The 12605-nt window shown below is 47.6% G+C and overlaps 2 protein-coding genes and 1 non-coding gene across 10 annotated transcripts in view; 1 reads left to right on the top strand and 2 right to left on the bottom strand.

The window, feature by feature from the left end:
- Positions 1 to 1063: 1063 nt before the first annotated feature.
- On the bottom strand, positions 1064 to 8064 carry RPL5 (ribosomal protein L5). The gene is made up of 8 exons (XM_040610199.1): positions 7924 to 8064; positions 7156 to 7225; positions 6941 to 7056; positions 5383 to 5517; positions 4610 to 4812; positions 3490 to 3667; positions 1845 to 1933; positions 1064 to 1223 (listed from the first exon to the last, which is right to left on the bottom strand). The coding sequence occupies exons 1-8, from the start codon at positions 7924 to 7926 to the stop codon at positions 1124 to 1126; spliced, it is 894 nt and encodes a 297-aa protein (XP_040466133.1). The 5' UTR covers positions 7927 to 8064; the 3' UTR covers positions 1064 to 1123.
- LOC121095945 lies at positions 3840 to 3936 on the bottom strand. Its single transcript, XR_005830269.1, has one exon. It is a non-coding gene; the product is annotated as a small nucleolar RNA SNORD21 (small nucleolar RNA).
- Positions 8065 to 10438: 2374 nt separating the features above from the next.
- EVI5 (ecotropic viral integration site 5) overlaps positions 10439 to 12605 on the top strand; it is an 82939-nt gene continuing 80772 nt past the window's right edge. For 6 of the 8 annotated variants that reach the window (XM_040610187.1, XM_040610185.1, XM_040610189.1 and 3 more), the window contains exon 1: positions 10462 to 10566. The gene's annotated coding sequence lies outside the window, so the exon portion shown is untranslated. Of the gene's footprint in view, positions 10567 to 12605 lie in introns of all 8 variants that reach the window. The other 2 variants (XM_040610194.1, XM_040610196.1) reach the window with 1 other exon arrangement.

Here is a 12605-nt window from a genome sequence, read left to right on the forward strand (position 1 = left end):
TAACTTGACGATGTCCTCCAACCACAAGCTAGTAAGTACCTGTAGCCAGGAATACACTCAAGTGTAAAGTGGTCATGTTCGTGGTGGGAAAAATCTGACTGTAATTGCTAATAGGTTTTTGGGCAGAGAAGATTACGGAACACAAAATGATGTTGGGTATTTTAAACAACTGGAAAACATGTTTAATAGTGCAGTTTGTTGTACAGAATCTTCATTTCTATTGCTGTTGCATAAAGTTGAACCTTTCATTGGAGAAAAAAAAAATACTTTTGTTTACAATCAAAGGCCTCCTTTTCTCTTTCAGTAGCCGTACTTATCATATATCAGTATTTTTAAAGCAATACATTCCCTGTAGCCTACTTGACTCATGTTTTAACTGTGCCAGCAACTCAGTCTAATGGGAAATAAATAACAAATGCCGATGAAATTGAGATGTAAGAGAAAATAAGGGATGGGGTAAGTTATGGCTTCTGTAATAAAGCATATATATGTTCCATTACAGTGAATTCACTTTATTCAGTGATGAGACAGTGTGAAAGAGTTCCTATTTCAATAGCAGCCACAGCCTGCAGCTCTGGAAGTGCTTAACTTCAGTTACTGGAAGAAGCTTAAATACTTCAATTATGCATTCCTGTATCAGGTACAGTTAAGTCACAGTAGGGAAAGTGTTGCCCTTTGTGTTCCTAAAAGCTTAAGACTGCCTCTGGACAGAGGCTTTAGAACCTACTGTGAAGATTACTGCTTTTTTTTAAAATAAAAGCTAAAACACAGCTTCTTCCAAAACCGTAAACATGCTGAAAGAAAGAGTACAGGACAAGTTTACTTTGAAGCAGCAAGTTCTTACATCTGTCCATTGATACTAGTCAAAAATTAATCAAATTGATTTCCCCTTCTTACAGTAATCTTACGGTTTTAGTCTGTCACCCCTCTTTTTGAAGGAGCTCTGTTCATACAGTACTTTGAAAGTGCGAGGGGAAACCCCTTAAGGTTAAAGGACAGCTGCTTGTAAAAAAAATATTCTGCGTATTTGTAAGATATTAATAAGCCAGTCTTAGACAGTTGCTTACTCAATAAATTTATTGCCACTTTTTCCAAAGCTTCATAGAAAACTGTGGAAGTTGTCTTAACTATCAGCTGCACGCTCCTGGGCCCTGAGAAAGCTAGCCTTCTTCTGAGCAACACGATCTTTCTTCTGGGCGAGGGACATCTTGGGACAGTTCCATCTGCAATGTAAGGACAGTATATGATATATCCAGAGCTGAAATAAGCAAAACCAGCATTAAAAGTGCTGCGCTAGAACATATCTCCACTTCTGTAACATGCTTTTTTCCCTCATAATGATTTAAGGCTGTAGTTTGGGCACCAGAAAAAGGCAGGGCTAGACTGCAGCAGCTTAATTCCTCAAGACACAAGCTCAGTACTCTTGTGACTAGAGTACCGATGGTATCAAGCCCAGTGCAATAGCTGTGCCTTGATTGCTTTTCTCCCAGACCCCTGGAAAATCAAAGTAATTACATATTGACAAATTAGTCAGCCTGTCCTCATCAGAAAAGAAGCAGCTTTACCACTGAAAACACCAAGACCTAAGATACAACTTTAAGGAGTTCAAGCTATTCAGGCCACAAGCATGCTCTATTATAAACACATTTTTTTAAAAATAGTTGAGAGCTCCAACTGCTGAAGTTAACTCCCGTCAAAATTACACAGAAGTGCCTGAATCTTCATCTGATCTATAACACAAGTTTTGAGGCAACTCTGATGTCAATTACATTACTTATTTTACTCTAACTAAAGTATCTTCAGCAGAGAAGTTGCATTTACGTTAAAGATGATGACAATCTTACCTCTTTTTCTTGACTTCTCTCTTGGGTTTCTTTTCATGGACTGGATTATCCCGTATAGCAGCGTGGGCTTTTTTATACATTTCTTCCATCTTAAAAAAAAAATATCCTCCATAATCTGTAGCAGTAGGATTATACATAAAAATCCAAGACACCCTCACCAGTGCATGCTCCAGACCCAGGTTTCATCATAACAGAGCCTGTAATTCTGTATGATTGCCTTTAGAATACTTTCTTCATACATAACATTACCACCACAGCATACTGGAATTCCTACTATAATACTATTTAAACAGCCAAACCCACAACTTACATACAAAACAGAGAAAGTAATTTTATCCTTATTTTAGTTAGGGAACTAAGGCCATAGAGTAACTACAGACTACGTGCAAGTCTCACATACAGGCTGGCATATTGCAGTTGCAACACTACTAACCTCTGAAACCGACTTTCAGTGCTGCAGCTTCCTTACATTTAAATTAAGGAGGCAGTCTAGAAAGTTATTCTACTTCTACCTAGAGTATGTTTACTTATTAAACAAAAATTATTCCACACAACCTCTGTTATCAGACATGTAAATCTTACCACTTTTCAGACCCTACCTTAGTACACACTACAAAGCTGCTTCGTAAGAGGGAAAAAGTAATGTTGTCAATCTGTAGCTACTTTTGCAAGTTTTGCAAGAACCACAACAGTCCCTGCATCGTCCCAAAGGATGCAATAATGCTGCTCTGTCACAAAGACAACTAAGGCTCCATAATAGCACCAATTCTAAGAATACTTTTGCTGGTGGTTGGTTAATGCTGTGAAAGATTTTCTAGAAGAGCAAGTGTCTAGCTATAAGCCCTGGACTCGCTTCACTGCAATATAAGTTATAAGTATCATTTGTTTAGTAAAATAGATGAAGTTGGCATTTACAGTACAACATTACTTATTTTTTAGTAAAGACTAAGTTACAAAAAATTGGCAATTAGTTAAGTTCACAAAAAACCACAAACCCCCATGGCAATAAAGAGATAAAGAACAAGGTTAAGTTTTCCATAGCCTAAAAAGGGGGATGTGAGAATGTTTGTTTCAAGCTTCAGCACCACTAACTGGGGAAACCAAGCAAGAATATTGCAGGCAGCAAAGACAAGTCATCTCAAAGGAGTTTAACACACGAAAGGAGCACTGTGGTAACCTTACATATCTACTAGTGTTTTATACAAAACACTCTATTGGGCTATTCTACATTCACCTGGGACCTAGAGGCACCTCTACGTATGCAGAAATTGTAAACAAGGTTTGACATGTAGCACATCCTCGCAGCTGCAGAAATGACAGGCTCTGGTGCAGAACTAGGAATGAGTGGGTAGGTGTATAATTTCTATATCAAGGGGGAAAAAAAAAGGTCCAGCTTAAGAGTGCAGTCCTGTAAGCTTAGACTTACAGGCAGGACGTTAAGCTTCACAGCAAGAAAAGAGATCCCACTTTCAAAAGATCTGCGACATACTACACAGCCATTAACGAAGGAAAAAATATTTTCTTTGGATAACATACAACATGAATCACGCTGTTTTATGTATCAAGCTTATCATTACTAGAAGTCCCTCCTCAAGACTTATCATCATCTCTATTAATGTACAAGAGCCAGCCAGATAAATCTTACCCCATCAGGTGTTACGTTGTTCTTTATGTACTGGGAGAACTGTTTTTTGTAAGCATCTTCATCCTCCTCCATCAGGTAACGCATATAATCTGCGACATTTTGGCCCATGATATGCTTGCGGTGAACCTCTGCATTGAATTCTTTGCTTTCCGAGTCATAACCAGGGAAGCGTTTGGTACTGTGAAACAGCAGTTACAGACAAATTGCCAAATGCTCTAATTCAGAGGCTAGGTTCCATACAGAAATGAGTGATGTAACAGATTCTCCTACAGGTAACTGTGGGATAGGTTCTCTTATTAAAAATTAAGAGATAAAGAAAATTAAGAAATAGAAATTTTAGGTTCATCTCAGCTGCCATCAGTCCCGTCTTGAAACAGTGCAGTACATCATACACACACCATGGACCAACTACAGAGTGTTCAGTCATTGGGAGTATCATCATGTAGCAGCCAAGTCAGAAAACTGGACAATTTGTCAAGAATTAATACACAACACGGCAGAGGGTAGGAAAATACACAACAGAGATCAAGATTTTTTCCCCCCACTGCTGCTAGTGGAAAGAAGCAGTCAACTAATATCAGTGTTAAATAACACTGCCAAAGATCTTGATTCAGACATTCACAGCCTATGACAGGAACTGTCAAAACTTGCATGCAGAAATTATAAGTGCAGGTGAACTGCTCAGACCTACTATTGTACTGACAACAGTAGCAAGTGTCAGTGGTTTTGTACCTGATATGTACAGTTCTTCACAGTGAAATTAATACATACACAATATTAGCTAAAGGCTTAAAACAGAATACCAAAGGATATTTACTTAAATGTACTCTATCACTCAACGATTTTAAGTAAAAGCAACAAGATGGTTCTTTAGTTTCCAAAAGTTTAACAGCTTTGATAGTTGCAAGATTCCCACAGCACTATCAGAACTGCATTTGCAGATTGAAAACAACCAACGAACCAACCATAAACATTCCACCCCAGAACCTAGGCTATATGATCTTTATCAGGTCGTAACAAAATTATTTCAACATAAAGTGACAGCCTAAGTTGACTGTCACATACAGAAGCATCTCAGTTACTTCTGAAGGAATTCTTCCAAACATCCAGACTAGATTACCTGTGAGGGATGGACAAACCACCATCCACTGCACCCTTCAGAGCACCGAAGACTTTGTTTCCAGTGGTAGTTCTGGCAAGACCTGCATCCAGGTAGCATGTGAAAGCACCAGGCTTTCCATCCACGCTTTCCACATTGTATTCATCACCAGTCACTTCAACTTGGCCTTCATAGATTTTATCAAGGCCAAATTTATTCAGAAGCTGTGGGGAAGGAAAAAGAAACACCAACCACTTCTGAACTCCTTCCATTTACTGACAAAATGAAGAAGCACCACCTTAAGACACAGATCTGCAGTAGAATCCTTATGTTTTTAACAAATTTGTTTACAAAAATTAGGCACCCCATACTAATAACAAAGCTTTTAGCAACCACCACTGTAAGCATGCCTGTTAAGTTTCAACCTTTTGTTCCAACAGGTACACCAGTGAACTTCAGACTTACTCATGTGCTCATATGGAAACGGATGGATGCTGTTTACATGTTTTCAAACTCTTAAAGGTACATTTCTTACATTTTTATCCTGACTCCCTCCCTCCATCAAACTTAAGTACTGAGACTTAGAAGTGGGCTGCTGGAGTTGAAAACTGTGCTGTCGTACTTCTCTCTTGTGATCTGACAGTCACAAATCTATACAGTAAAGAGCAAAAGTCATTATTTAGAGAAGCCCACAGCTTCAGGTATCTATACCAACACACCACCTACGAAAGTGAGCTTTCCCCTCTGTAAAAAAACCTGAGCAGTGACTTCCAGACAACGTGACAGATACTCACCCTGCGTGCCAACAGCAGACCTGTACAGTATGCTGCTGCATAATTGGTCAGGCCAACCTTCACACCGTATTTTGGCAGCTCGTGGGCATAAGCAGCACAGACAATCATGTCACCTTCGATTCTAGCATAGGCAATCTGAAAACAAAACTACTGTTAGTGTTCTCACAATAATTCTGAGCTCAACTTACTGTTTCTTAGACATCTACTTAAGCTGACAGAAATACTGTCTAGAAAGGTCCAAACTGCCAACATTTGCTTGCAGGTTCAAGGGGTTGCATTTTTCTTTTAAAGGCATATGTAAAGAATTCAAATCTGTATTAGGCCAGAGAAAGCTATGTCAACAACTTTTATTTACCTCTCCACATACATCAAGAGGCCAGAAAACTGCCTACAAATACAACCTTTCAAAGAATCATTAAGGGTACAGATGGATTCTGTCCCACATTGTGCATCTTGGTGTCATATCACACACTTCAGAAAAATGCAAAAAGCATCTGATACAGAGTTTGTGATTACATTGTTACTAACCTTATGGAACGATTTTATTACTGGGTCTGAGATTTGCATCATCTCAGGGGTCTCCTGTGAGACAGCAGTATTATCAGGTATATTTCTACTGTTCCTTTCAGATACAGAACCTTCTCCTTTTGACTCTCACACCTCCTTTCTACATCCAAAAGTTGTCCCCTTTTTGCAGGATTCCTACATACTGGAAAGGCACTATCAGTCAGATGTAAGCACCTGCCACCACTGATTATCACTTTGAATTTCAAAGATAAAATAATCTTGTCAAAGTCTGAACTGACTGTAAAAACAGCACTCTCTACTCTTCTCAGCAGTTTCTTCTATGAAGAAACGACGAACTTTTCTAGCAGCTTCTTTTCTGAGCTTAACAAGATGTATTCATGATAGAACAAACATGTCAAAGTTTTAACTTCAAAATTAATCAAAACATTCTGAAAAAGAAACAAGTGAACCACAGTGAGGAACTCCTTATGATGCAACACACAACTGCATACTTAACAAGCATGAAAAAATGCCTACTGTTCTTATTTACCAGTCTCCTTTCATCTCACAGGAAAGCCAAAAGGCCTAGCTGCTTCACACGATCCACATAACATCATAGAAAAAACAACTCTCAAACAGAGAAGACACCTTTAGATTCAGTGCAACAGTCAAAGCAGGTTGACAGGTCACAAAGTCAAGTCTGTTGTCTTAAGTCAAGCTAGAAGTCCCTCTTTTCAAAGCTCTTTAAATACAGCAGGGGGATAAAAAAAACCAAACTTCTCTTTCCCCAAAATCTTCTACTTAGCATCATTAAAACAGTACCATCTTATATTAACAGATAACGTTGGTGAAAAATGTTGACAGTAGTAAAACATTTTGTATCACGAATACAGTTTATTGCTGAAGTTGTGTCAACATGCAAGATTATTCCACAATATAAAAACTGCTCAGGTCAAGCCTAAAACACATCAGCCGCCGCCCCCCCCCCCCCTTTCTGTTTATTCCACTCTGGGAAGGCTGGCAAGCAAGTAGCAAGCACCATAGACTTTACCTGGCAAATGATATCTCTGTTGGTAACACGTACAATCATCCTATATTTAGGGGTATTGTACTTGTTTTTATCTTGAATTACCAAACGCTTCCGGGCATAATAATCAGTTTTTCCCTCTGAAAAACAACAGTTAATAGTGTGGAAAACGTGTGAGAAAAGAGCAGGATGATCCATCAATGACATTTCATCTTATGTTACAGGGGATTTAACAATACCTCTCCTTCTCCTGAATTTCACTTGGTATCTCTTGAAGTACGCCTTATTCTTGACAACTTTCACAAACCCCTTGAACAAGAAATATAACTAGGCGTTATTCACATATAACCATGTAAACGAGGGCCATTCTAACTAAACAGGCTACAAATAAAACCGCGGTGAAGCCAGGAATAAGATACCAGGTTTGCTTATACGTCTGGATAAAAAAGCATCAGGAAGATGCAATGGAGAAAGACCCCCACCACGTAACACCCCGGGGACCCTGCCCTGCCCACGGGCACAGGCTAAGGAGACAGCCCGCGGCCGTGCGCGTTAGAGAGGCGGCTGCCCGCACGGGGGCTGCGGTACCGCGGCACCCCCGCCGCCTCCCGGGCGCTCCCGCCGCCAGCCCCGGCCCTGCCACCGGACCCGCCGACCCGCCGCGGCACAGCGGTCCCGGCACCTGCCGACGCGCAACCCCGCGGCGGGAGGGCGGGCGGCCCGCCGGGCACCCGCACCGACCACCCGCCGGGCCAGGCGCCGGGCGCCGCGGCACGGGAGGCCCTGTCACCCCCGGCCCCGCCGCCCGGGCCCTGGGCTGCGGTGCGGCGCCGGGCCGGGCCCCGCGGCACAGGCTGGGCGCCCACGGCAGCCATTGCCACGCCGGAGCCGCCGCAGCCGGCGCCGGGCCCCCGAGCCAATCGGGCTCCATCCGGGCGAACGGGGCCCCGCGGCGGGCGCAGGGCGGCGGGCAGAGCCCCCCCCGCCGCACGGGTGCCGGTACTGACCATCGTGCCAGGTACTGTCCGGTCTAGGCCTAGGCCGGGGCCCGCTCCGCACAACGACTGCGCTCCGCAGCAGGGGGGAAAAGGCCGCGCCCGCTGCGCAGCCGCAGCTCCTAGCCTGGCCGGCGAGGCGGGGCGCCGCCGGCCGGCCTGTCCCCGGAGCCCGCCGTGCTGCCCCCTGCTGGCCCGGGGGAGCGCTTGCAGTGCGGCTGCCGGCCCGGCTCCCGCCCCGGGGCCGGTGGCCGCAGAGGGACGGGTTCCCCCCGCCTGCCCGCGGGGAACGGGGCAGAAGCGCCGCTCCAGCGAGAAAACAGCGTGGCTGTCGTCTAATGGCTGCGCGGAAAGTGTCAGGGCTCCCAGGGCTTCCTTGGCCAGCAGTCGTTAGCGAGGGATGTGTCACAGCCAAGGGATTCTTGCCCCAGAGAAACCAACAGCTTCCATCTTACACATCGCCCATTGTGGAAATAGTACGGGATTTGGATTCCCTTCTTTTTCCAGGGAAAAATTCTCACGGTTGATCAAACAGTAAATGATCAAAACATTAAACCAACCAAAAGCCACAAATGGTGCTCCTAAAATAAATTATAGATACTTGGGAAAATTGATATTTGATTAATTAAAGCAAGAACGTGTACTTGCATATGCATGCGTACCTGTACTGGGACAAACAGGCCAGCTGGCATCGGTTTTTCTTGACTTTGTCAGAGTAAAGTGCACAAAGCCAGCATCTTTGCGCGTGATGCGTTTCTCTGATTATCCTTATTCACTTTACTAAAAAAACACAACCTACACTAATTGTTATGCATAGACTGGTAGTTCAAAAAGTTATTAATTTGATATAAACAATCAGCAGAGAATTAAAGAAATAAATGTTTCCAACATTAGGCAAGTACCAGGGCAGTTCCTACCAGGTAGGTAGGTACCCGCGAGTTTCAGAAATTTTTTAGCTATCTAGAGTCTGAATTTTACAAAGCTCAGAATTCTGCATGCTTTTCAATTTTTACATAAAGTAACTCCAGGGGAGCACACTGTCTTGGCTACTTGCTGGTGTATAAATGCCTGCTCTCCAGGAAGGGTCTGCAGGCAGCTGCTGGGCCATCACTTTCATGAGAAACATCTCATGGTCATGGTATCGTAAGCAAGACTTCCATGAGTCTTGTTGTTAAAAAAGCAAAAAAACCCACCACATTTCTTGTTTTCCTCTGGAAGAAGGCTTTTTTTGCTCCTAAAATAGCTCACCATCACCAAAATCAGCCTGTTACCCCACCGCACTTCTGCACGCTTTCTTGCTCATTGTCACCCTGTGGACAGGAATGCCCCCAGCTGAGCTGCGCAGCCCCTCCCAGTCCCTACACACGCAGGGCAGAGCGCCTTGGCTTCCAGTTGCCAGCGCTGCTTGAAGGGGTGGCTGCTGCTCCTGCAGGCTCTAGACGTGTCGAGGTAAAAGGTAGTATTTTCTGTGCTTTAATAAAATATATTTTACTGATGACAGTGACAGGAGGAAAAAAAGCTTATTTGAATTTTTTTCTCTGGTGCCACTTGTTGATTTCTTGTGTTATCTTGCGCGTGGTGCCTTTACACGGGTATGGTCCGGAGAGCGAGGCAGCACGTGGGGCTGGGAGCAGTGGCTGGTATTTGTAAGTCTCTTGGGCTGGTGAAAGTGGTACTTCAGCAGCACCTGCTGCGAGCAGGGTCCCCCCCTCTGGCCGCAGAGCCGCGGGCAAGGCCGGCAGAGGCTGCGCTGGCCTCCCCGGTCCCCCCGCAGCCCTCCCGCTGCAGGCCTGCCCCGGGGGCTCGCTCCTGTTCAAGGGCGTGTTCCTACGTGTCCGGCTATAAAGCAGCGTGCGGAGTACCTGATGTGTTCCGGTAGCGTTGGAGTAATTTGTTTATTTTTAATTAAGCTGTTATTAGGATCCTTACAGCTGACAATTTCTGCGTGGCTTTGTCCAGCAGTCGCTGTCCTTCCCCGTGGAAGGACAAGGGGACCGGGCTCGCCGCTGGGCTGGGAGCTGCTCAGGGGCAGACAGGCCCGCCGCTGCCCGTGTAAGCTGACGGCACCGGGCCGGGCCTGAGCCGCTCCTGCCGGGCAGGGCCCGTCCGACCCGAGCCCGCCCGGTGCTCCCGGAGCCCGCGTGGCCGCAGGGGCTCCCGAGGGCGAGCCCGGGGCTGGCGCTCGGTGCGCGCCCACAAGCCGGCTGGTAACGGGGCAGCGGCGACGGCAGCTGGGGCCGGGCGGGGGGCTGGCTCCCGGGAGGGGTGTGTCGCCGGTGCAGCGGGGACCCGCGCGGCTACCGGGGCAGCTCCCGACCCGGCTCCCGGCCCACGCGTGAGCAACGGCACCGAGCCCGGCGCCCTCCGCGAGCCGTGGCCGCAGCCGAGGGCAGCGCCGGCGCCTTCCCGCCGCCGCGCCCCGCCGCCGGCCGCCCCGAGCGGGTCCGCAGCCGGCGGGCCCGGGGCCGCCCCTGGCGGTGGCGGCGGCTGCGCGCGGAGTGCGCCTGCGCGCGGCGCGGGCAGGGACGTGGCCCGGCTGCCGGGGCCGGCGGAGCGCGCGGGCCGGCGGGGGAGGGGCAGCTCCGTGGGCCGGCGGCGGGCGGCTGCGCGGGACGCCGATGCTCGCAGCTCCCTGCCGCGGGCAGCGCTTCCAAGGTGAGGCGCGGCCGGGCCCGCGCTCCCGCCGCCCGGGGGCCGGGGGCGGCCGGGCCTAGGCGGGGCGCGGCGACCCCGGCCGCGCTGCTCCGTCCTCTCCCGCCGGGCTGTCCCCGCCCTGCGGCCCCCGCCGGCGGCTCGGGGCCCTCCCGCCGCGGGCGAGCAGGGGAAGCCCGCTCCCCTCAGCCACCCGCGGGCGGCGTGACGGGAGGCCGCGCTGCGCGGCCCTGAGGCCGGCCGGGGGGGCTCCGGGCCGGCGTGCCCCGGCCCTTCGTGCCTCGGGCTGCGGCGGCGCCGGGGCGGGGTGTCGGCAGCTCCGTGCTGGCAGCGCCCTGAGGTGCCGGCGGCGGGGAGCGGTCCGCGGGAGGCTCGAGGGGGTCCCTCCGCGGAGGGCGGCTGCTTCCGCCGCCTGGCGGGGGTTGCGCCGGGCCGGGGCCGGGGCTGGGGCCTTCCCCTCCGGAGAGGCCCTTCACGGGCCGCCCGGGGCTCGCTGGGCAGCGCCCGCCGCCGTTAGGCAGCGCGGGTGGCACTGGCTGCCAGCGGCGCGGTGGTCCAGCTGTAATTCCTAGTGTCGCTTTTCCGGAGTTCCGTGTAATTCCTGCAGGTTTTCGTCGTTGCTCGTCAGGGCACCTGTGTATCTAACGTGGAGCTGCCGTGCCACTCCGAACGCCCAGCCCGAGCTGGCGGTGGCACTGGCCGTGTCAAAGCGGTGCTTCACGTCAGCCTGGGGCAGTTTTTTCTTTTTTTCCGAAGATGACACACGAAAGATGCAGGAAGGAGGCAAATTCGTGTGGAGAACTGACAATATTCGTTGTACTTATCACCAAAAGTATCTGTCAAAAAATTTAAAATTTGGTTCCTGTGTTTTTTTAATTCCCATTACTTCATGTGCCTGAAGGAGGAGGTAACTGGATCTCGGTTGTTTTCCTGGCGGATAGTCTTTAAAAGTGTTCTGTGTAAATGCGCCTCTTCCCTTCTTTCGATGTGCAATTTCTGCTTTGATCGTGATTGCGCAGCTCTATATTTAGACTTAGAAAGATTCAAGATTTATTTTGAAGTGCATAGATATGAATTCCTTTTCAGGTAAGGATTAGGAGAGGAATTAAAGGAGAGGAATTTCACTTCGCCGGTGAAAAAGAGGGGCCTGAGGAGGAGGAAAGCATGCGGTGTTATGAATCTGCGTTGACTGAATCTGATAAAGGGGGATGAGAGCAGCTGTGGTGATTGCCACTGAGTGTCTGCCCAGCCCGACAGCACCTCTGAGAGGAGCAGATGTTTGGAGAAGCTCCAACAAAACAGCCCTGCTTCCTCCCCAGATCTCTTCCTACTCTCCTGCAGACTGAGGCTTAGGGACTTCCTGAGCTGCAGCTTGGTGGCTTGGATTTTTATTCTTTTTTTATTGTTTTGGTTGGGGTTGGTTTTGGTTTTATTTTAATTGCTCTCCATATATCATCTCCTGTGGACTTGTTTGATTGCTTTTGAACAAGTAAGCAGGAGATGGTTGGAGAGTGGAATGGTAGAAATGGAGTTCATGGAAAGGAAGGGGTGGGAGGAAAGCCTTTACAAATTTCCCAGAAGAGAAAGGGTTGGGGGGAAGTGATGTGTGTGCACGCTTACTGTCAGTTTGTTTTCTGGGTAAGGTTAATAATAAATGGAGAAGTAATAAAAATTGTAAGTCCTGTCAGTGGATTTTGGAAAACAAAATTGTTTACCTTGCTAATTGAAGGTTCTAATACCATGATTTAGAAGGGGGAAAACAGCTAAGTTGGGGTATGCATACTTAGTATCATGCTTACGTTTTCTTACTCTTCCTGGGTTTTCTCTTAACTTGGAGGAAAAAAAAATATTTAATGCTTAAGGAAGAGACATAGTAGAATTTAATATTTTAGGTGTCACTTGAAGTGTCAAGTGCATGGTTTAAAAGAAAAATCTTTTCTGGTGGTCTGAGAAGAGGAAGAAAGCCTGACTTTGAATGCTGTTTTCCTGAACAACCTATACTTCCCTTGATTGCGTACTATTATTTCATTTTTTTCCCTAAG

The sequence above is a fragment of the Falco naumanni genome, chromosome 11 (genome assembly GCF_017639655.2).
Source record: "Falco naumanni isolate bFalNau1 chromosome 11, bFalNau1.pat, whole genome shotgun sequence".
Classification (NCBI taxonomy): Eukaryota; Metazoa; Chordata; class Aves; order Falconiformes; family Falconidae; genus Falco; species Falco naumanni.